The sequence below is a fragment of the Grus americana genome, chromosome 12, assembly GCF_028858705.1.
Source record: "Grus americana isolate bGruAme1 chromosome 12, bGruAme1.mat, whole genome shotgun sequence".
NCBI lineage: Eukaryota > Metazoa > Chordata > Aves > Gruiformes > Gruidae > Grus > Grus americana.
In genome coordinates, this window is record NC_072863.1 from 2,994,286 (window position 1) to 3,018,079 (window position 23,794).

The 23,794-nt window shown below is 35.8% G+C and overlaps 1 protein-coding gene across 1 annotated transcript in view; it reads left to right on the plus strand.

Annotated features, from left to right (window-relative positions):
- LOC129211951 (connector enhancer of kinase suppressor of ras 2-like) overlaps positions 1-23,794 on the plus strand; it is a 209,535-nt gene that overhangs the window by 155,966 nt on the left and 29,775 nt on the right. The window contains exons 15-17 of the mRNA XM_054839775.1: positions 9,027-9,061; positions 19,167-19,215; positions 22,620-22,668. Coding sequence (XP_054695750.1) covers positions 9,027-9,061; positions 19,167-19,215; positions 22,620-22,668 — 133 coding nt within the window. The remainder of the gene's footprint in view (positions 1-9,026; positions 9,062-19,166; positions 19,216-22,619; positions 22,669-23,794) is intronic.

Below are 23,794 nucleotides of genomic sequence, written 5' to 3' on the forward strand. Positions count from 1 at the left end.
AATGATGCATAAAGCTATGTTGCAGTAAAATATTACTGTCAAGAAACACTGCCCCTTTCAGGATATATTTATAACTCTAATTTAATTGATATGCAATTCTGTGATGCATGTCACAGAGTCTGAGGAAGAGTCAATTACAATTAACAAGGCTGTTATAATTAATATTAATCAATAGAGTATTGCTTAGAACATGACTTCCTATGTTTACTAATGCTTCACATCTGATGTGACATTATTTACCAGATTAAGCCTAAATAGTGAGGCATCTAAATATCACAAAAGTATATCCATTGTAGCATTGCTGAAATACACTATTGGAATAGACTCTGGACTTAGAAGAACAGAGTTAAGATCTGAATATGGTTTTATTTTGTATTACTAGAGCTCATTCTGAAGAAAATTAACCTCTCAAGTAGGACTCCTGCACACTAAGCCAGATGTACATGAGAAATTTTTCATTCTGCATTTTTTTCCATAAAACACAAAGTGTCTTGAATGAAAAACAATCTCCAACTTTAAATGGATGTTCAGGTTTTTAAAAAACTCTAGCAATCTGTATGTTTTCTGCTGCTCAGTTACATGTTGCACTATAGAAACCAGCTTCTGTCTAAAAGGAATATCAGCGTTCTTATTTCAGACTCACTCTGAAAATCCGCATGGTGTTCAGCTTTGTGGTTTACAGCCTCGTTCCTGAAGCTCTGAAACTTAATTTGCTGGTTACTACATTAAATTCTCAAATAAGATAACAATCTCTCATCTGGTTTTACTTGGTGATAAATGCTCTGGGCCTATTATCTACAAAGTAATTGGATATTTTGTTTTGTAGTATTATATATTAAGAAATTGGATTATAAACTATTAAATCTTCTAAACTTTTTGTGAATTAGAATTCAGTATGTAAAAGAGACTTAATTTTTAGCAAATTTTAAGGTAGATTCTTTCCTTTCAATATTCCCTACATAGTAAAACAGAAATTCTGGCTGCTTTAGGGAAGTCATTGAGAATGTTATGGCAGTAGTCACTTTTTATTTTAAAGATAATTTGAAGCATTATAGTAGTTTAGGGTTAGTCATTGTTTCACAGAACTTGCTTAACTTTTTATTTTCTTCCTGCTGATCACAGGAAGTTGGTAATGCCTGCCTTTTAGCACAGAATGATGTAAATGCTCTTTAACTGTTCTTGGAGCTGCAGAAGGCAGCTTGACAAATGGCATAAAGTTTAATGGTACATGCTGAGAACTAAAATGTGTGCAAAAACAACGTAGATCCATTTTTTCTGTAATGCATGCATGCTGGGAGGTGCCAGATGTTCCAGACACTTTTTTGGATGATAGGCAGTCTGAGTGCTACTATGATAAGTATAATAATTAAGGTAGTCTGGGAGAATCATATGTATTCAGCTCCATGTGACTGAAGGAGGAGTCTTTTATTGCCAATTTTGTAGGAAAAGTGCTTATGTTTTATTTCTTCCTTCCTGGTTTTGCAGGAAGAAACAAACTGTGCTAACTGTCAAGGATGAGAATTACTTTCTTCAGAGTTTGATTTCCTTTCTGAATTGCTGAATAAATTCTGTCTTTGCTTTTTATTTAAGTATCTGTAATACGGAAAACCTTCCTTCCCTGCCTTGCAGGTATGTTGAGAAATCACCATGAGGATGATTATGTGGAATCTAGCTGCTCAGAGAAGCTAATATAAGTCTTTCAGCTTCTGTAGCTTCAAACTGATTCTGTCCAGTTGTGTTGATTGTAAGATAAGATTACTTTGCATTTATACTGTACCATAACCATGTGCATGAAGGCTTGATCTGACAAGTATCTAGCTTCAGTACCAATGTCCAGTAATATATTTCTTTACAGTTCTGTTCAGACATGATTCTCCAAACTACACTCTAATTTTTATAAATAGTTCAAAAGGGAAAAGGCATTTTACAGTACAAGGGAAAATAAAGGGAAATAAAATGTTAAGAAATGTTCTTTTTTTATTAATAATATCAACAGTCTTTAGATTTCCACATTCACTCAGTAATCAAGAACTTCTTAATCAACCTGAATCCAGGGGAAAAGGCCTAAAACAGTGTTTGTCTAGAACTATCGTTGTCCTTGATTTCTATAAAAAACCTTTTCAAATCTGAAGCAACTTAGAAAAATGGTTGAGCTTACTCCTGAACTAATATACTGCATCTCGACCCAAGCATAGTATGTCCATCTGTCTCTGTACAGCAGTTGTGAAGCGCAGCTGAGGTACAAGCATCTCCATTATTTGTCGTAGACCTGTCTTGGGCTCCAGTCAGGCAGTATGTCAGGAGAGGGCCTGGAATTTTGCGGTGAACACACTGCAGTGGTTAGGGCTGATGTATTTGCACTGCCCTGTGACACCTGCTTCAGCAATTCAACCGTGGGACAGGCCATGTATTAGTGCTTGCTTCCAAATGTTTGGGCTACCTTGTTTGAGTTCTTTAAATTGAGTTATATTAGGACGCTTTACAGCAAAGCAAATATGAGGCTGTCTTTATCCAAACATATGGAATGTTTTAATAGGTAATTTTGCTCTATTAGTGCATATTCAAATTGTTATTCTGCAGTCTTCAAACGAACCACTACGAACTACCAATGAAAGTTAGCAAATGAGGCATTCATTAACCTACTGTATCTTCATGTGTAAATTGCAATTTGTAAAGCATTCTGGAGTCCTTTGACTCCAGAAAGTCACAACAGAGCTAAGATTTACTGTATTGTATTATTTTAGCAAATGAATTTATGGCTTGTTTTTATTATTTCTCCAGGCTACTAAAAAAAGTATTTTATTTCTGATTTTGCATATGTAGTCTAAAGATAAATTTAACAGCCATTTGGATTGATATGATGCAGCATTTGTTAATAAATATTAGCTACAGCTGATATTGTTGCTACCATAATTGCAATATTTATCATCCAGAAGAATGCACCAAATACAAATATGCAAACTCATCTTCCTTATAATACAAATACCATCTCCTACCGTTGCTGACAAAAGGATCAGTATGCAGCAAGCCAGCGGTAGTACTCTGAAGACTCTCCTCTGAGTCTTCCTCTCTACTCACTGGCTCAGGCCTTGGTCTCTGTCCTTTCCCTCTTCACCTTTTCAGCAGGCTTCCGACCTTCCCCAGCAAGAGAATGAGAACGGGGTTTTGGCAGACGAGAGAAAGCATTGCGTAACAGAAAAGGTCCGTCCTGTGTAGGGCAGGGTCCACAGATAGCCTGTATCTAGAGGAATGGGGACAGTGAGAAAAAGGAAGGAGAAGGAATTGAATGTCTTTTTCCATGACCTGTGTAACTTCTTGAGCTATACTACATCCTTTCAATTTCAGCCACTTCCCTTCTTCCACATCCCTTACCTTTCCCGTGGAATCCTGTGCAGAAGAATCACTGCTGAATATTGGGCTGTGTGTCAGCTGTTCTTATCTTCTCAGCAAGAAAATGTTTGTGCTTTCTGACGGGAAAGTTGCAGTTAGAAATACGTTCCATCTGTAACAGCATAATTTCATCTGATTGGATTTCCAGCTACGTTAGGGCTCTGGACACTTTTTTCCTCAGGAAGAACTGCAGTATGTTTTTCATGTGAGATCTGTAAAACCTCACTGTACCTTTTATTAAATAGCATTAAATTCTACCTTATAATTTTTCTGTGATGAAGTAAAATTCTGTTCTCTAAACCTGAGTGGATACTTCAAGTGAATGTCCACTTTAGGTGCTATATATTTTGTAGAAAATTAAGATTGCTAGTATAAAACATGGAATGATTGCTCAATCCATAAAACTCAGTAGTTCTAGTTAGTTTATTGCAACAAAATCATATCTGGTGTCTGTTCCACAAAAATATATGAGTTTCGAAGAACACCTATTTACAAGTTAATATGCCGGTTTTCTTTGACCAAAATACCCCATCCATTTCTTTGGAGTACAATACTTAGTTTTTGAAGAAAACTTTTTTTTTGGGGGGGGTGTTCTCTTTTTTTGAGGGGGTGGATATTTTTGGGTTTTTTTTTTTTACACCTTTGATGTTCAGATTAAATCTCCCTTAAATGTCTTTAATTTCCCTTAAATTCAAAGAGTGGATTGAGGAGGACAAAGGTAGAGTTTGGTCAACAAAAAAATACAGTTTATCCATTGTTGTGATTTGTCCTTTTGGACTATTTTTTGCTTTACTACAGAGGATGAATTTTGTTAGCCACAAGGCAGTCTTCCTTTAGATACTCTTTTTAGAATACTTTTTTAAACCTCGTGCATAATCTGGGATAGCTTCTCTTTTGGATGTAACATTTCTCCAAAAATGGAACTTCCATTCTGTTACCTACCTTGTGCTGACAGAATGTTCATAATGTATCACATAATTAAAAATTCTGATTGGATATTTTTCTTATGTCTTTAGTTAACTTTCTAACCTGTCATCTTTTTTTTCCCCCAGCATAAAAGTTGAATACCTCTGAACTGTACATGGGTATAGCTTGCATGAGACTATTTCCTCATTCTCATTATTTCCACTCATTCTCAGTGAGAGTGAGTCTACGAAAACCCTCAAAGACTGCTTTCATTTTTAGCTGAGCGTAATAATTTTGCAAGTGGGTTCAGTGGGTTAAGCATCAGTTCACTGAGCTAGAGAGATAAGCCCCTGGCAACAAGGCTACTGTTTCACTTTTGAACAAACATAACGTAAAGAAATGTTTAGGATAATGAATGTGTGAGTTAAGGAAGCAGGAGAAGAAATCATTTTTGTAGGGAATTCAGTATCTGAGTATAGAAGAATGGTATTTATAATAAAGGTAAAAGAACCTTTTTTGCATCTGAATAAATGATATATCTAGGTGGAATGAATATATTGCATTTTGAGATTGAGATTAGTAGCTCATTATCAAACTATTCTCATCTCATTACCAACTATTCTAGTCTCTTCCACTAGCAAACAATAAATAAACAGTAACTTTTGAATGGTTTCATATGATCTCTGTGGTTCAATGTTCTTTTGTTTTCTGCGATTTATGTGATTTTTTTACTTCTTAGAAGAAAATATTTCTTTTCATCATGAAATCCTCATTCAAGGAAACAATCTTTTGGTTATCAGTTATTTATAGAAATTTCATGATAAATAGGAGTTTCTACAGGATTTGCTTTGGGAGCGGATCATCAGATCTGCTTGTTAGACTGTATAGGCCTTATTGTCCTTTCATTTCTACTTGTGTAAATCAGAAGTAGACCCACTAAAATCCCTAGAGCTACATAAATGTGGAGCTGACTCTAAAGAAGGCTGATAGGTGCCAGTGACCTGAATTTCACAGAATTTGTGCGTTGTAGTTTGTGACAGCATGACAAGACTTGTGCCTCCTGAGCCTCCCACACATCTACTAGTCATGAAAGTGGCCTTTTAGTAAGATGAAGTAAAGTTTTAGTTTGGGAAGTGGGATAAGGCAATTTGTTTTCCATATGCCAGGCACATAACACCATTAAGAAGCAACTGTTCAAAAAAATTATGTATAATGTTGCTGAAACTGCAGACAGGAATCTACCACATATAAGTCACTGTCAGTATTATATCTCTGCATGTAATTACAGCTGCACAAGGAAATTAATTACAGCTATTTGTACACATGTCTAGAAATGCCAGTGCGTGGGGTTTTTTTCCATTTACCCTATCAGAAATCATTTAATAAGGTTGGCATTTCAAGCTAGCAACTAGACTGTACTCCAATGATAGCTTCTTTGGGGATAAATATTTAGTCAAATAAAAGGTCACACATATGTATATGTGTGTAAATCTGTAGTAATTCCTAGTGTTCACACTTAAATACTGGTAATAGTATCTATGTCATTAATGAGTCAGGAGCAGAGATTTTTTTTCTAATAAATTAAGTATTGATAAAAACTTAAAAGTTCAAAAATATGTATTCTATTGCTAGCATTGTAATTATATTTAAAACAAATACCTTTCAAGTACTCTTATCAACTAGTTTTTCCCTCTCTGTATTTATACAGATATTCTTCTTTGCTCTTTTCTAAATTGCTGTGAACTAATAATCAGTTACAATTTGCATAATCTGAGTATTTCAATGGTTAACTCATATTTTTTTCTTTTTCCCACTATTTTAGAGCCCCTATAAAATTTACTACAGACTATTCTTTAGTTAATTAGATCAGATTATTAAGTATCTTTGAAAATTGCTGCTCATTAATGCAAAAAACTAGTGGTGTTGAAAGACCGACCTCTAGAAAAACATATTTTATTAACAGAAGCACATGTCTTTTCAGTCTAATATATGCAAGTTCACAGCATCCATACAATTGTTTACAGTTGTGCTAATGGAATATATCTGATCAAAAGGAGTCTTGGAACCACAATCCAAGGTGATCACCCGTGATACAGGTGTTCTTTGTGCATTTTTTGGGGAAGGAAATAAGTAACTGGGCTAGTTCTGTAGTGGTAGTGAAAATTTGTAATACAGGTGATGAAGACAGCTAGCACAGTGTGAACAAGGAGGATTATCTTAGCTTTGTCACAGAAAGGAGTGTGGGATGGTCCTGCTTGGGAGAGAAGGCGAATAAATCCTGATTTGGAAAACAGTTTGCCTTTACTTTGGGAGCAGTTTTGGAAAAGAAAGGCCTCTACTAATTAAGAAATCAAATGGGAAACACTTAAACCGCCTAAATTATTTTTCCCACTTTTAGTTGCTAAAATTAGTAACACTAGAAAGCAGAGGGATATGAGAAGAAAGTCTTTGAGCCTTCTAGTATGACTAAATTTTATTTTTATAACAGTAGCATGGGTAGTGCTGCTGTGTCAAAGCTCTTTTACTTGGTTGGCCACACAATATTTTAATAGGCTGTCCACAATATTTTCAGGGATGATCAGATTGGTTCATTCATATTTCATAGTGCATTAGCAGCAGCAAAAATCCGACATTTATGATGCAGGATTTTACTGAAGCTCTTCAAACAGATGTTTTGCTGTAGTAAATGTATGCTGTTATCTCTTACAGTCTGCTTCAAGAAAATATGAATATTTCTAGATGGTATAGTTTTTGTAGGTTATTTAGACTAGATTGCAGTGTACTCTAAGGAGGATTAAGTTGTATATAGCACTTGAGAAAGCCTGCTATAGTTTTATGTACTTGATTACTCAATGGGGAGCTCCTACCTTTGCCTGATTTCCACAAGGTATGCAGGAGAGCTCCCCGCTTTTAAGCATGAGGGCACTGTTTCATTACTTTTCATCAATCAAGTTGTCTTACTTGAATGGGGACCATCTTTGATACTCACATTTGCTAGAATATTTTAGCTGAATCAATTACCAGAACAAGTAAAAGGCTAGTATTTAATGTAGCAACAAGAGAAAACAAAAAGTTACTTGTAAAATTTGTAGGATCTTAATTATTGTGGAAGGGAAGAGACAGGAAAGCCTATATAAGCGAAAACTTTAAGCGTGTGTCATTTATGTTATATTGTAGACAGTTTTGCTGTGACATGTTCTCTGGCTTGGGTGTGGGTTGGGCAACACTTTATTCAAAGCACAAACATGGCACAGAATGTACCAGCTGCCAGATCAGGAAGAGTGCTCACTATTCTTTTAATTTTCAGCCCTATGATCATTACAATGATACCTGTGAAACTTCATGTACTGATTGTGTAATCCACTTTTAACTTGATATAGGCTGTCAGTACCTTCATGTGCTTGACAGTTTGGAAATAAATCTTTGCGATTAATAATCCTACTGCATGTTCACCATGTTTCTGTGGCAGGCTCATTCTCCTTTAGATACGAAGAACACTATGGATAACAGGAATGCTTAAGAGAAAAGAAGAAGTAGTTGTGTAGATCTGCATGGTCCTGCTGCTGGGAAAATGTCTTTCTGATCTTAGGTTAGCTAACTAGTCTTATTAGATGCAAGCAGGTGACAAACAAGACTCCTGAGATATTTTAATATTACTGTGGCGTCATTAATCCCCTCCAAACTTATTAGTTATTACCAGGGCAACTTGATCTCTTCAGGCTTTTTTGCCTGCTTCAAGTGGCAGATCATCTGTTATCTATAGTAGAAATGGCACGGTAAAAGATGATGAATGATTCTATATGTGGATACACCAGGGGGATATGTGAAGGAGGGAGGTAGCGAAATGTGAGCTTGTCCCCGAATGTTTTGAAGTTTTCTCAGAAATGCGTGCTGTTAGCATATACCTGCATTACAGCCCATGTGGTTAAACACACAGCAGACTTCCTGTCTTTTACATGTGCAACGTGCATTTCAGTTTTGTAACTGTTCTCTGAAATCAGCTGTGATCAAATGTCTTACAGTATGCCTAAAGCAGTGGTATTAAAACACAAACATTCTACTTCCAAAAAATAATCTATTTCCTATTTGGTTCTTCAGAAAGCTGTGGGAAAACTTCTCCATCATAAAGCTTGGTTTAAAGTAACAAAAACAGTCTGAAGATTTTATTTTTAATCCTGAATCATGTACTACTAAAAGACACGTTCATTTCCAAACCTCAGAGGAATAACCAGTGTAGTAAATCAAGTTACCTAAAGCTATACAAGAATGGTATTAAAGGAAGTTTAATACCATTAAAAGTATAAAGGAAGTGACAGGTTCATCGTTGTCCTCAAAATCCTCTACAGCTTGTTCTTCTGAAATTCTGTGTTCTATATGGTAATATTGGTCCTTTACACTTAACAAACTCCCTTTCAATTATTAATATTTTTGCAAACATTGACATTCTAACACATTTTTAGCTCCCTTCTTTTAAAGAGCTTTGATCACAATTATACAGCAGCTGAAACTGTATTGTAAGTGCATATGCAAGTTGCTTTAAAGATGATCTTCATTGTCCAATAACATTTAGTTAGAAATTGAAATAAATTTTCCATTTCCTTTTCCTTAGAGTTACAGAATGATTGCTGTGGTTTAGTTCTCTGACTTCTTTCACTGCGGATACTGCTATGTTGAGCGCAAGGAAGTATAGTCTTTAGTCGTGCTTAATGTTATTTGTTTTTCTTCTACAGAGAGCAGGGGACGCAGTCAGTGGAGATACAGAAAGGTAATTACTTCTGTTATTCTGTGTTTCAATATATACATAATCTATGAATTAGATTTACTTGTTTACTTTTAGAAATTTAGTTGCAATATTTGAAGAATAAATTTTCAGGCTTTAGTGAGAAAACTGTTAATATCATTTAGTAAATGTCTTAACTTTCATTTGCTAACTACATCAAATATAAATGTAGATTACAAAGGTTGAAAAAATACTTCAAATGTAAGTTTATTACAGATTACTAGGGGAAAAAATATACTACTACGTATATAGTAGCATATAGGTAAATATACTATTTTTTCTTTTGAAATTTAATATTTCAGAATCACACTGAGGATGAAAAGCATAATGCATGTCTAGCATGATTTTTAGAAATAACAGGCAGAATTTTTCAATGAACATCTATATGCTAATTCAGCCTGTACAAAAATTACTGTTTATAGATGTGGCTCATATTATTTAAACACTAAGAATGAGGACTTTAGTTTGTCCCTTACGTTTGAATTTAATGAACTAGTTCTAATGAATAAAATAGTGAATTTTGTCTTTTTCCTTTGCAGTTTATCTGATGAAGTATGTTCAGATTGTAGTTGCATCCAATAAGTCATATTAAAAGAATAAGTTTGAAATAACAGATACTTAGGTATCATAGAAGCTTAATTGGAATCTGTTCATATGGATAATTATTCTTTTTTTATATCTTTTCATCCTGTATAAGGCCTAACTCTATTTAAGAAGCTAAACCATGCACTGAATATAAAATGATTAATTACATTTAGAGTGATTTCACCAATCTAAAGGATTTAGAGTTGATGATGATTTTCTTCAATGGTATAAATACCATTTATTACAATTTATTACCAAATTACAGCTACAAGTCTGAGGTTTAACAATATTAGTTGTTGATCACCAAACACGAGTCACCTTGTGCCTGATTTTTCAGGATTGTCAGCATTTTTACCTCTTTATATGTATACTAAACATCATAGTTCATTTCAAAGGCAGTCATAACGGTAAGAATTCACTGATGTTTCCCTAGTTGTAGGGTCCTGTGCATATTTAAAATGGCAGTCAACTAAATGGAGTAGCACTGTTATCACAGATGAAAGTGAGGTAAAGATGGACTTCAAAAGACTTTTTTTAGGGTAAAATTCTACTTCATCTTATAAAAGACAGTCTTGTCTCTCCATTGCTGCCATTGTGATAGTCCATTACCTCATCATCCTTTACCTCAGCTAAATGTAGATTCTTATTTTTACAATAAATTAAGTACAGACCTGCTTAGTATTTTGTTCCAATCCTGAGCCAAAGCAGCCATCCATCTTGTATACGGCAGAGGTTACGTGGGGGAAAAAGTGTGTCAGTCTCGGTCTCTTTTTAAGTAACAATTGGATTTCACTTTTTGCCCTTACCTCTTACACTGGAGTTCTCAGAACTTACTGCTTTCCATATATGTTATGTATTTACTGTTTTCACTTAGCCTCCCAGCTCTTTCTCACCAGATGCTATTGTCCTGTTCTTCCCTCACACTTGTTTCTCCTTACTGTCACCTCCTTTTCTCACCCTCCTTCATTCTGGATGGCTGCTCCCTCCCTCAGGTCCTTCCTACCTGACTTTCTGCAACAGAAAGAAATTGCAGACCCCTCTGAAAAAAAGAGCGCCATACTTCTCACCCCTTTTTTGTCTTCCTTTTCCACATCTATAGTCTCTTACAGCCACAAGGAAAGAGTTGCAAAGGAATTTTGTTCTTTGTAGAGCCAAGCATGCCTAATTATTCTGAGTGGATTGCACATGCCCAGTTTGGCAGGGACATCACCATCCAGATGGAATACCCTTGGTGGACAGGACACAAGTCTCTACTGGACATTTGCCCAGAGATGTTTTCCAGGGACATATGACTTGAAATTTTGGCAAACTTTTGGCTTAAAATCAGCTGAGATGAGCACTGGTAGATTTTCATTGCGTATAGCTAGGTTTGGGGGAGCTGGAGACAAACTGTGTGGTTAGATTCACATATTTGGATGAAATAGCATTATCTTCACTAACTGTACAGTTGCCTATGCAGTTTCTGTGGTATGATTGCATCCTTTTTTTAAAAAAAAGGAAAAAAAAACCAAAACCCAGAAGACAGGTGCTTCTTGCACGTAGTAGAATGTACCACAGGCTGCAGGGAATATATACTGAAAACACCAGCAGCTATGTGAGAAATTCAAGACTATGGAATGTTACTATGAATATCTAGCTTTTTAAGGTCTTCAAATGAGTAAAATGCAAGCCTTGGAGCCTTTTTTTTTTTTTTTTTTTTGCCTTGAGCAGAATAAAAGCTAGGTATTTCTGCATCACTACTCTCTGGTTTCTTCCAAACTCTTTTGGCACATCTGCATCACATATTTGGCCCAGCACTGTGCCCAGGACTAGACTTTCACCATCCATGCAGGTACCCACACCCCTCATTCATTATAAGGTACTGTCCAGTTACACATTAAACTCTGCCCCTGTCTGACAGATAATGCTGAAAAATCTGAGCTCTGCTTTTAAGCTAGAAAAGTAGGGCAGCCACAGGCAAGGACTGATTCTTCACTTCTGAGCAGGTGTCATGATTTAGGAAATTACACTCTGCAACTGGAGGTGGAATCACTAAATGTGTGAGTGTTCTGAGGTTTTAGAAAGGCAATCTGAATTAAAGGCTTCCTGAAGAAGCAGCCGATTTGCTTTCCTTTTTACGGGAAGCAGTTTACTCTGTTTGTTCTAGTTCCACAAATGAAAAAGTGGTAACAGGCACCTAACATGAAGTCCCTGCTGCAGCTTTTTTGCATACTAACATCTGACTGTGTGCTTAGCAGCATTCATTGTGTTCTTTGATCTTCATTTTAGTTTAGGAGAAATTTTTTTCTAGTAATAGGAAAACTTGACACCTGTGGATTCCAAGCATGCGTGCATAATGTAACCGTGACATCATTACGGAGACCTTGGGTTTGAAGATCTTGCTCTGCTTAGCTAATCATGCAGGCTTGCAAGGGAAAGAGAAGGCAGAAGAGAATTGTATCATTCATGCACTGCACAACTGTTAGTTGAATAATCAGGTTTTATGACCATTTGCACTTACTTTCCATGCGAAAATGCTGCTCAGGTTCTTTTTCACATGTTTTGTCTTTGTAAATATTAAAGAGTAAAAATTGTTTTAATTGTGTCCACAGTGGCATGCTTTGGAAATTTTTTATTTTTTTTTTTCAGTTGTGGTTAATGCTAGAGAGGTAAGAAGAGAGAAATATTTTGACAGTAACTTTTAGTCTTCACAGTGTTTTGTGACTGCGGAACTGTGCATATGCATTTGAGTGAGCTGGCTGTTAGTTGAAGTATGAAGTAATAGCCTGTAGCTGAGCCAACATGGAACTGAGATGGGATTTCAAATCTCACTACAAAATACTCAATAATTAATTTTCAGTGAGAATTTATTTGTTGTAACAGGAATATGTTACATAAGCTATGGAGGTTCTAATAACCTAAATATAAATCATGAACCTGGGCAAGGTGGTTAAAAATGCATTCCTGTGACCAAGTAGATAAATCCAAATTGCTACATATGTGTTCTTGTGAACCAGCCCTAAGGAAATTTCACATTAGGAACAATACTTTTCTGCACAAATATATTTTCTAGTATGCTGAACTCTTTTTTTTTTTTTTTTGCTCAAGTTAATTATGGTGGCCTTGACCCTGAGCTCTAACCAGATTGCACTTGAAGTAATTCAGAATGTGAGACATGAAGGTTGAAGAGGGCTTTGCATGCCCCTTGCATCTAGAAACGTACATCTCCCAAGTGTTTGCCAAGTACAAAAGAGCAGGTGTTATTTGCTAGTTGTTCATCACTGCTGTGGATCAATGGACTTGTTATTGAGCTCTCTGTGTTTCAGATCGCCGTATGCTTTGAAGTATCCAGGTGGCATCAGGGACTAACAGTGTATTTTCAAATGCAGGCTTCCATAATGTTTAACCAGCAGCTTTGAAATTAGCTCTTGATCATCTGTGCTGTGTACTTGAGATCCTACATTTACGTAACCTTATGAAACAGGAACCATCCTACAGAGGACTAGCAAGAAAAGCTCTCAGAATAGTGTGTGTGTGGACAGTGCTTCAGCTTGGACATTTCACATAGGTCCGCAGTCAGAACGCTCAGAGCATGTTGTACCGTGACAGAACATAAATACACCAGCCAGTAATTTATAGCCAGTTAGCTTTGTTCCAGGAGCAAATTCGGGCAAATAGTCCTCTTTTTTTACCTACTGGAAACTTCTATAGATTAAAAAAATTACTGCAAATTGGAATAGTCAAAAGATAAGTTTGGATTGCTGTGTTTGGTCAAATAACTACAAACCAAAGAAATTATTTGTATCTAAAATAATTGTTCAATCAATGGTAAATATATATTAGCAGTTTGTTATAACTAGAATAATTTTATATTACTTCCAGTTTATAATCCTATCCATTACTGCCAGAGTAGGAGCTTAAAGAAAGTCAACAATATAGATTGTAACTATTACAGATACCAAAGATGAGGTGAAAGGTAAGTAACACTCAACGTGATTATCTTATTTCCAGGCTGTATTCATTCATTGGGATTTATTATCTGTATCCTGTCACCTGTGGAGAAGCCAAAATGATAGCTATCTAATAAGAGACATCATTTTGTTCTGATACAGTTATAACTTCATTTAGTGATGGATTTAATGACCCTGAAGGTAATAGAAAGAGTATTGGGATGTTATAATTAAGAGCACTGATAATGTGTAAGAGCCATTTTATTTGATCTTCTTTCAGAGCATTGCTTATGTGATAAGGGATGTTTAATTTGTATGCAGCTGGTTAAAATCAGTCCTTGTTTTCAGTAGATATTCTGTAAATTTTACAAGCTAAACCACTATTCCTTACTAGAGTTTATGGGACAAGTAAAGATGTGTGGAAAATGAAAACATGTTCCTCAACAGGAGAGAGGAATGAGTGTTGACATGGCGGTGGTATTCACAGCTGCACTTGTTTGGTGGTACTTGTTTCACCAAGAAATGACAAGTCACTTCTGTTCACTAAAAGAGGAATTCTTGTATGTATGAACAGAAAGTGCAGGATGCTCAGAATTCTGGTGATGCTTTTAAATGGATATAACTGCTCTGATGGCAGAGGTGCAGAGATGTGTGCAGCTGCACTGCCAATTTCACATTTTCAGTGTTTGGTGGGTGACAATTCTCAGCATTCACTAGAAATCTTTTACCAGGTATGTCTTTACATTCTGCTTCTTACAGCTTTTACCAAATACATTAATCTGCAATACAGTATTTCTGCTATCCCCCATACTTCTAGGTTTTTCCGTTCTTATTGGTTTTCTAGAGATTCATTATTGCTATTTTCTAATCATACAACACTGTTCTTCATTTGAAATCCTGATTACAAATCTTACCACTAGACTTGCACTTCATTTGCATGTCCTTTAAGATGCAGGTTAGAAGGTACCACACCTACTTGAGTCCTTTAAATTCTCAGCATTTTGCTTCCATGTAGGTCAAAGTAATTTCCATCTTTTTTTAGCTCATTCTTGTTAACCTTTCTACTTTAGCTCTCTGCTCAGCATCATCATTCTGATTGAATATTGAGTCAGTATGCAACTAGTACTGAGATCAGAGATAGACTGTATTTAACCTTTATCTCTGCTTATTTCTTAGTACCTGTAATTCTCTAGTTCTTCCGTTTTTATATGTGTTTCAGTTTGCTTGCAACATATAATTTACTCAAAGTTCTGAAGAATAGATAAGGATGGAGGCAACCTTTTTATCTATAGAAATTCCAGTATATGACACACAGTTAGGCAGAGCTTATCCAAACTCAGAATAGACTCAGAATAGTTTTGCAGTTATTTGCATAGTATTTTCCCCTTTTTATGTCATATGATGCAATAAATGTTTCTGCAAACATCCCAAAATAATTGTTTGATTTGTTATTGGTTTGGTTTTTTTAAATTGGTATAAGTTACTCATAAGTGATTGACCCTCCTTTTCCTAGATTCTGCAGTTTGTTTCAAAACCAGTATTATACATGAACATGAAAACAAGTGTTTAGTAAAAGATCAACAGTTTTAATTGATTTGAGAAATATTAGTCCAGACCATTATAACCATATCACTGCATATGCCTTTCCCCGCCTCCCCCCTCCCCCCCACATTCTTTTTCTTTTCACTTCTGTAACAACTGGTTTCCTAAAAAGAGAGGTGAGGAATAATTCAACCAAATATGATACAGATTATTTGAATTAGAATAGACAACATACCAGGGTTCCTCTGTGTCTAAGTTACTTGATATTGTCACTTTCATACAGTGAATTTAGGTCAGCATTTCTTCTGTGATCTGTAGATCTGAATATTTGAGGAATAAATAGATTTGGGGGGGAGTATTTGATAGATATAAAATCTTTTAAAAAATAAACTCCTGCAGACTGTTGAAAACTGTTGTCAAATCAAAAAATTAGGCTCATTGTACGTTAGAACACCTATTCCTGACCTCTCATAAGATGCCAGCTCTTGAACAGCTTTCAAAAGCCTGTTTGCAGACTGGTTCTATACGTTTTTACTGGTAAGAGTCTGTGATTACTGTAAGGAAACACATTATTGTGTTTGCATAGAAGCAAATAAAACTTGACTAAGGACTTTTCAGATGAAAACATAGATGTATTATTCATACTGCATATTGGCCGAGAGAAAGAACGGAAACATTAAAACTGACACTTTCCAGACGGATCAAAGCCGTGATTAAAGAAACGGACCAGAAATCGGGGAGGGGGGAATGCCCAGAAGGATTGAAGTGCATTTATGGCGTTCTCATGGGCAGAAAGGAATGGAGCATTAAGGACAAAATCTGCCTTGCAGTGGTTTGGGCGTCTGTCCATTCCTTTACCAAATGTTGGAAGTTGAACTTTTTTGGTTATCAGTTGTTTCTTTCAATCCTTGTAATCTACAGGCAGCTCAGAACATCTCAGTCTTGCCTATTAACTTTTATGATTTTAATTTTCATCTTACGCATCCCATCTTTTCACTGCAGTCTGGAATTTCCTTTGACTCAGAACTGATAGACGCTTTTAACTGACAAGGCAGTTGTTGTTTCTACTGGTAGATTTGATTTCTCGTAACAATGGAAATCATCAAATGAGAAATGCCACTTCCTATCTTGCTGACTTAAGACAGATACTTTTATTAATTATTATTATTATTATGACCAACAGAATTTGGGAATATGTTTAAAATGTCCACAGTCCTTTTATTCCTTTTTAATTTTTCCCCGTCAATTCCTTTCCCTTTCTTGCACTCCTTTTCTATTTATACAACATACACAAAACCATTCACATTTTTAAGGTTTTCCCACGTCCCCTTTTTCTTACTTTTGAATACATGAGGGGAAATTGTGTGTCTAAGAATTTCTGTGCTAGATCGCACAAAGTTGACTCTGAGTGTCCTGTTTCCATTAATGACCAGTACTGTTTGTATGAGGAAAGGCTTCTGGTGATGCTTCCCTGCTTTGTTCTTGTTGTGGTTTCACCTGGCAGACAGCTAAAATGACCACACAGCCGTTCGTTCACTCGCTGCCCCCACACCAGTGGGATGGGCGAGAGAATTGGGGAAAAAAAAAAAAGGACAAAACTCATGGGTTGAGATAAAGACAGTTGAATGTGACAGAAAAGGAAGAGAATAATAATAATGATAAAAGAATATACAAACCAAGTAATGCACGGCACAATTGCTCACCCCCTCACAGACCACTGATGTCCAGCTAGTTCCTGAACCATGGTCTAAACCCCCAGCAGCTCCCCCCAGGTTCCATACTGAGCATGATGTCATGTAGTATGGAATATTCCTTGGCCAGTTGGGTCAGCTGTCCTGGCCATGTCCCCTCCCAGTTCCTTGTGCACCCCCAGCCTTCTTGCTGGTGGGGTGGTGTGAGAAGCTGAAAGTTCCTTGACTTGGTGTAAACATTGCCCAGCAACAACCAAAACATCAGTGTGTTATCAACAGTATTCTCATCCTAAATCCAAATCACAGCACTATAGCTGCTGCTAGGAAGAAAATCAACTCTATCCCAGCTGAAACCAGGACAGTTCTCTAGCCTTTAGAGAACTCCAAGAGAAAGCTCAGATATGCCATAGAGAGTATTTTTGCCTTTTAAAGTCTGTGCAAATTTTTGGTATCCACGGCATCCTGTAGCAAAACAATGTGGAACTCTTTGCTTGCAGGATGCTGTGAATACCAAAAATTTTAATTGTATGTGTTAATGAATGAAGGTTCAAAACAAAAGAAGCTAATTACTAATTTTACATAACTTATATTGCCCCTTTATTCAAGGTGACATTGAATATTTATTCCTTATTTACTCTCTTCAGAACACTCCTGAGTTCAGAAACTTCCCCAGCATTGCCCTCAGTTGCCTTGAGAGACAGATGAGTTCCTTTCCAGTTTCCCTCGGTCCTCTCTGACGCTAAGGAATCAGAACTGTACGCTATTAAGAATTTTGGAGGACCACTACTGCATCTGTACCTACCTAACAGCTTTCACTGTTGCAGTGTTTCAAAAGGATTTAGGAATACAACTGCTACTAACTATGTAGAGACAAATTATTGTATGCGTAATGTTTATATGGGAAAGGCATGCAGAAAATGTCTCCTTAAGTGAAAAATTCACATGCAGGGACTCTCGCAGGCTTTACCCTTTGTAACCTAAAACATTTGCAGTACCGTTGTGTCTGGACACTAATTACACATCTTCAGAAAAGTGAAACTTTGCCTGGACCTTCTCCGGGGTTTTAGAACTTCAAACAGTGCTCTGCAATAGCCTTTCTGCTAATCGAGCAGTATGCCAGTTTGTCTAGTAAAGGGATATTGATGTTAAAAAGCATAACGACTTAAAAAAGCAGTTAAAAAGCAGCAGTTGGAGCCTACATTGAAGCTAGTTTGGGAAAGCTTACTTGGTGTTAATTTTGCTGCTAAGAGTTTCTGTTCTTTACATCAGGGTTGTTAGTGGGCCCATGGAAAATGGTCACCACACTTTCTTCCAATAGCAAGTATAACTCTTGCATTCCTTGTTTGCCAGCCAAGAAGATACTGCTAGGATATCAGTACCACGAAAGTATTACTGTTTTTCTTTGGATCTAAATTTTCTAGTTAACTGCTAAATTGCTGTGGTCTTTATGAATTTCCTGTTTTTAAGTGCTTCCAGAATATGAAAGAGGAGGTGGTAGGGAAAGAATAGAACAAAAGAAGCTATTAGACTTTCTCTGTACCTGGCAACCACATCTGACAGTCATGTCTAATTTGGCCCGATAGTTACATACTTACTGATGTCTGGGTGTTTATGTGCGTGCTTATATATTGCTGAAGATACCCAAAAAGTAACTCGAAGACACCAACTAAGCAATTTGGGTTATCCTTGATTGATTCTGTGATAATATGGGAAGGAAACAACTTTGCAAAATATGGAACATCTATGAGTCTTTCCTAAAAGTTATCAGTTCAAATACATATCAGTAAGCTGTTACATTTTAAAATGCAAATTACTCATAAAACAAAATTACTAAATTATTTCTTTGTATTCCTACTTTTTTCCTGTTTAAAAATACTTATTCTTTCCCACTTTAGTCTGGATACTAGGAGTCCACTACACCTGTGTTAAATGCTGTTGATGCTGAAAAAAACGCACAAATAAGAGTTTGCCTTCCAACAAAGAACCAATTACTTACATGTCCTAAGAGAGGGGAATTGTATGGGTTGCTTTTGAATCTTAGGATTGAGTATTTTCAGGCCAGTGATTGAATCAGAACCAGAGATTCTTAGATTATTTATGTCTTTTTAAGTCAGAATATTAAGAATGGGTTTGTGTTACTTCATAACATTAGCACTGTTCATTGAAAACAATGGCTGAATTTCCAAAGGGCCTCTTGTTTTAAGTGCTACATTTTAAATAACTTTGAAAAATGATTACATCTGTAAGCATATATTTGGAAATGCATAGAGTCTGTGTGCATATGCACTACTTATTCAGGTATTTTTTTTCTTTAGTCATTTGACATCTTTCTCTCTGTCTTAGATATGCAAGTTCTGCCATTGACCGTCAAGGAAGCACATCCATGAGGAAGGTAATAATTTATAAATGTACTTAAAAACACCCAAAATGCCCCAACAGTTCAATTCATTGTCATATTTTTCAAAGATACATAAGATATCACAAACCTTGATATTTGTCTATATTATCAAACATCTGAAAATACAAAGCTAGGAATAATTTCCATATTCAGAAAAGTAGCTACTGCAACCACAGCAGGTCTGTGTGTATGCAGTACTTCTAGTTAATTTTAGTAGGACCCTCAGTACGTGTTCAAAGGTATGCATTAGTCTGGGGAGGAGAATCATAGACCATGTCTAGGTTGGAAGGGACCTCTGGATGGAAGGTTGCCCTGAAGGAAAAGAAAATTTTAAAACCTCCTAAAATATTGAAATAGTATGAATCCTATGATAGGGAGATATGGGATTCAGATTTTCAAAGATTTTTGTGGTACCAATTTTGAAAGTCTTCAAAGGAAAATAGACATTATTTTACTATTTAGTATTTTGCAAATTTTTCATACAAAAGACAACAGAACCTTAATTTGTAGAATGCCTATTTCTTCATTCTGACTTAGCACTTTTCTCACTGAGTAGGTGCTAAAAAAGTTGTCAGATGTCATTCTGCCTCTGAAATATTTACAAAGTGAGGCTAAACACCAGTGACAATAGCTGAAGATGTATGACTAAATTTTCTGCAGCTTGCAAAAACCTGCAGTTGTGTTTACCGATACCCTAGCTCACCTGCTGCCTCCACTGGAAAACACTTGGACCTGTGGCCGTTCCCCAGGATCCTGGTACTATGAATAATCCAAAGGACATAATCTGAGGAAATCCACACTACGTGCCCTGTGACTTCTGTATTTTGCTAGTGAATGCTTTCATGGCTATATTTGGAACTTTTTTGTCTTTTTTTTCTTTTTTTCTTTTTTTTTCTTTTTTTCTTTTTTTCTTTTTTTTTTTCCTCCGTGGTGTTGTTCTTGTTGGCCTGTGGTGCGAGGGCGTACGTTTTGTTTGACATTCTACTTTGTGGTTTTGAGGTCAGAACTTAAATGCTGACGACCACAGCATGTTCTCACATCATCTGTCTGTTTTCCATAGCAACTCTGAGTCATTTTGAAGTTGTGAGTTCTGACTTTTTTCTTAGTGTTTACCACAAAGTTAATTATATAGTAGTTCTTTTATCTCTCAGAATATGAAGCTTGAATTTTGTAAGTTAGCAGTGCTAATTAAGTACTGATCCCCAAGGTATTGCAAACTTTTCACCTTCTCTAGTTTTTTTGCTTTGAATACATTGTGTGTGTGCATAAACAAAACATAGTAAGACTAATTAACTTTTGGTTTTAAAAGAGCTAATATTTTCAGCTCTCCTTGATTTGTTGTTCTTGTATTCTCATTATTTTTAAAACTTTTATGTCGAATGATGCATACCAGTTTCTGGTGAGTATCCTAATGACTATATCCTCCACTTGTTCCATTTTTCTTGCAGTTCTTTAATCACATACGAAAACTGTAGTTTAATTATTGGGGTTTATTCCATCACTATAATTTTTGCCTAAATTGTGGACAAAATTGGTGATTTCTTTTTCAGAAACAGATACCTGCTCTGTCCTAAGGCATTTTTATAGAGAAAGAGGAACATTGAACAGATTGTTTTGGTCACAGTCACCACAGAACTCCAGTTGGCACCAGTACTGCTGCTGTGGCTTGCAATACATCAATTTAAAAAAAACAGTGTTGCTGTGCATCTTTAATACTTTCTCACAGACTTACTTTTGTTTTCTCATTTTCTGACTGTTTTTACTACATTTCCTATAGCACAGGAGCAAACATTAATCTTTGTCTTCTCTAGTGCTCAAAACAAGGAGATAAATTTGCAGCTATCAAGTAAATGGAGAATACGTACTGTCTTACAGTGATACAATGCATATACACTTACAGAGCTTGTCACCTGTCAGAATTACAATATTTTTGCGAAGCATTCCTATACTGTGACTGACTAGGAGAAGAGTCTGAGATAAAGAGAACATAAAGCTGGTGTTCTCTGAGCAAGCTCTCTCAGGAGTCAAGAATTGCTGATTTCTGCAAGTCACTAGAAAATGTGTGTGCTGTTTGATGCTGTAAACTGGCTGAACAGCAGAAGGGTTACAAATAGGTCTGTGCATGTGCAAAACAGCTCCGTCCTCCCCCACTTTTATTTAAAATAAATCCTTGCCTTTCCAATAGTGGGAGTCCTGTTTTCAGCTGTTGCTTTTCTATAGTGCTTAAGCTGTAATCCTTCGTTATCCTAAATATTAACTTAAATATTTTTTATTTTAATTATAATCCTCAGTTATCTAAAATCATAATATTGTGACATTTAAAGACTTATTTAATATGTTGTACCACAGTTGTTAATAAGGACTTTTGTAGCATGTGTTTGCTTTTTGACTGCATGGAGAGGAGCTGCGGTAAGGTAGGGTAAGCAGTCAGCTCATCTCTGGGAGAAGGCAATTAGCCATAGTCATACCACTGGGTAAGGGAGCATGGAGATATCTGGGCCACTGACTGAGGCGCCTGGCTTCTAGGCCCTCTACTGAGCTTGAGGGTTCCCTGTCACAGAGAAAAAATCAAGGAAATTAAAAAGATGGCCCTTTCTATGCTGCCCTTTGCCTGCATCTGCTGCTTTATCATGCTGTGAGTGTCTGCTGGTTTTTCTACTGGTAACAGCAGCAGCAGTTACCAATCAGGCAGCTACTTCGTTATGTTGACCTGTAATTTTTGCCCTAGCATTTACATGTTTGAGGGAAATCCTTACCATCTTTTGAGTAGTATCCCTGGTTTTAAAAGATTTAAATAATGAGATGCTTGTAGGTTTTTTCTTAAGAATCTGTAACAATTTTATAATGCAGCCACAAAAGAAAGAATTTATTTTTTTTCCTCCTCAGAGTTATTCTGTCAACCTACCGACCTTAATTGTTTCCTATGGTTGGAAACAACATGACTTCAACATGTCACTGAACACCTGACTTTATGCATTAACTGTATAATGTTTGTGGTGGATATTTCTTTTTGAATGAATATTTGTGTAACTATCTCATATACACTTAAACCAAACTTCAAGTATTATTCATTTTATTAGGTCATTCATGAGCCTATATCCTTAGTTGTCAAACTGCTGCATAACCATTCATGCAAAGAATCCTTAATGATTTGATTGCAATTGTGATTAATAACTAAAAAAATGGGATTTTAATTTGCAGATTTAGCACTGTGTTGTTTTCTTTACAATGTTTATAACAGTAGTAAGAGAAAAATGAGAGAAATGAGATCCTGTGATAACTGATCCTATGATAACTAACCTGAAGATAACCATGGAGATGGTAGTGAATGCCAGCTGTTTCACGTTACTACTATTACCTGCATTGGTTTTTCATAATTTATTTATTTTTCCTTACAGTCATTCCATTACGCTTCCCTCAGGGTAAAAAGCAGAAAATGGTCAAAAGGTAATTTATTTGAGTTAACATTTTGAAATTAGAAAATGAGACAACTTCCCTGATAATAAGTGATCTGGATCAAATGCCTAAGTTCAACTTAATTCAAATATTTCTAAATTTGATAGTAAACACCAAATTAAAATACCAAATAAATGGGTTATAAGGTATAATATTGCTAGACTCAGGGGTAAAATTGCCTCTGACTTAAGTGGAAGAAAGGAAGTATCTGTATATTTTGCCATTTCCTTCTGTTCTGTTTCTTTATCTATTCATGGCCTATGTGAGATTGTTAAAACAATGAGCATATGAAAAATAATTACAGCATAATAAATTCATATAAAATTATATAGCCAGTGAGCTCTTTTTATTCTGTTTGTTGGTTTAGTCTCCTTTCTATGAAAATTTTCCTTTTACTGTACTGTACATTTTTAATACATCTAAACCTGACCAGGACACAGGAGAGTGTGTTATTCTAAGAAGAGCAAAATGTGAAGACCTTGGTTGGGGAATGTTGCAGAACAAAGGATGGTGTTTTGATGTTATCTAAAGTTCTTCACTGTTTCACAGCTGTAGGACAAATATAATTCTTGTAGCAATGTAAACTGGATTTTTTCATAGAAAAATGTCTAATATATTAAGGCAATTTCCTAGAGTTTTTTTCAGGAAAAATGATACCATAATTAAGAAGACTGTTCTTATCAATATTTACAAGGCACACTAAAACTTTAAGCCTTTCAATTAGGATGTATTAAAATAATAACGACAAAAAAACTTTTCCTGGTGCTGTGCCTTTAAACAGGATGCAGTAAAGTTAAAATATTGTTGTTCAGTTAAATTCAGAATAGAAGAAATGTAATCATGAGCATTTTTGTGGAAGTGGATGATCTTTCTTTTTTATTGACTATAAATATTGACTATAAAAATTGAGTTAAAAAATTTCCAGAATTTGACAGGCCTTCTATTGCTAAAATTAGTAACAGAAGATATACGGAAGAAATAGTGTTTACATCTGCATACAGATTATGTCATACTCTGAGTTTCAGATTGAGGGCTAAATTAATACAGTTTTACTTTGCAGTGATGATGCTCGTCTTAATCAAATAAAAATGCAGCCCTAAGAGGAATGAACCCTCCA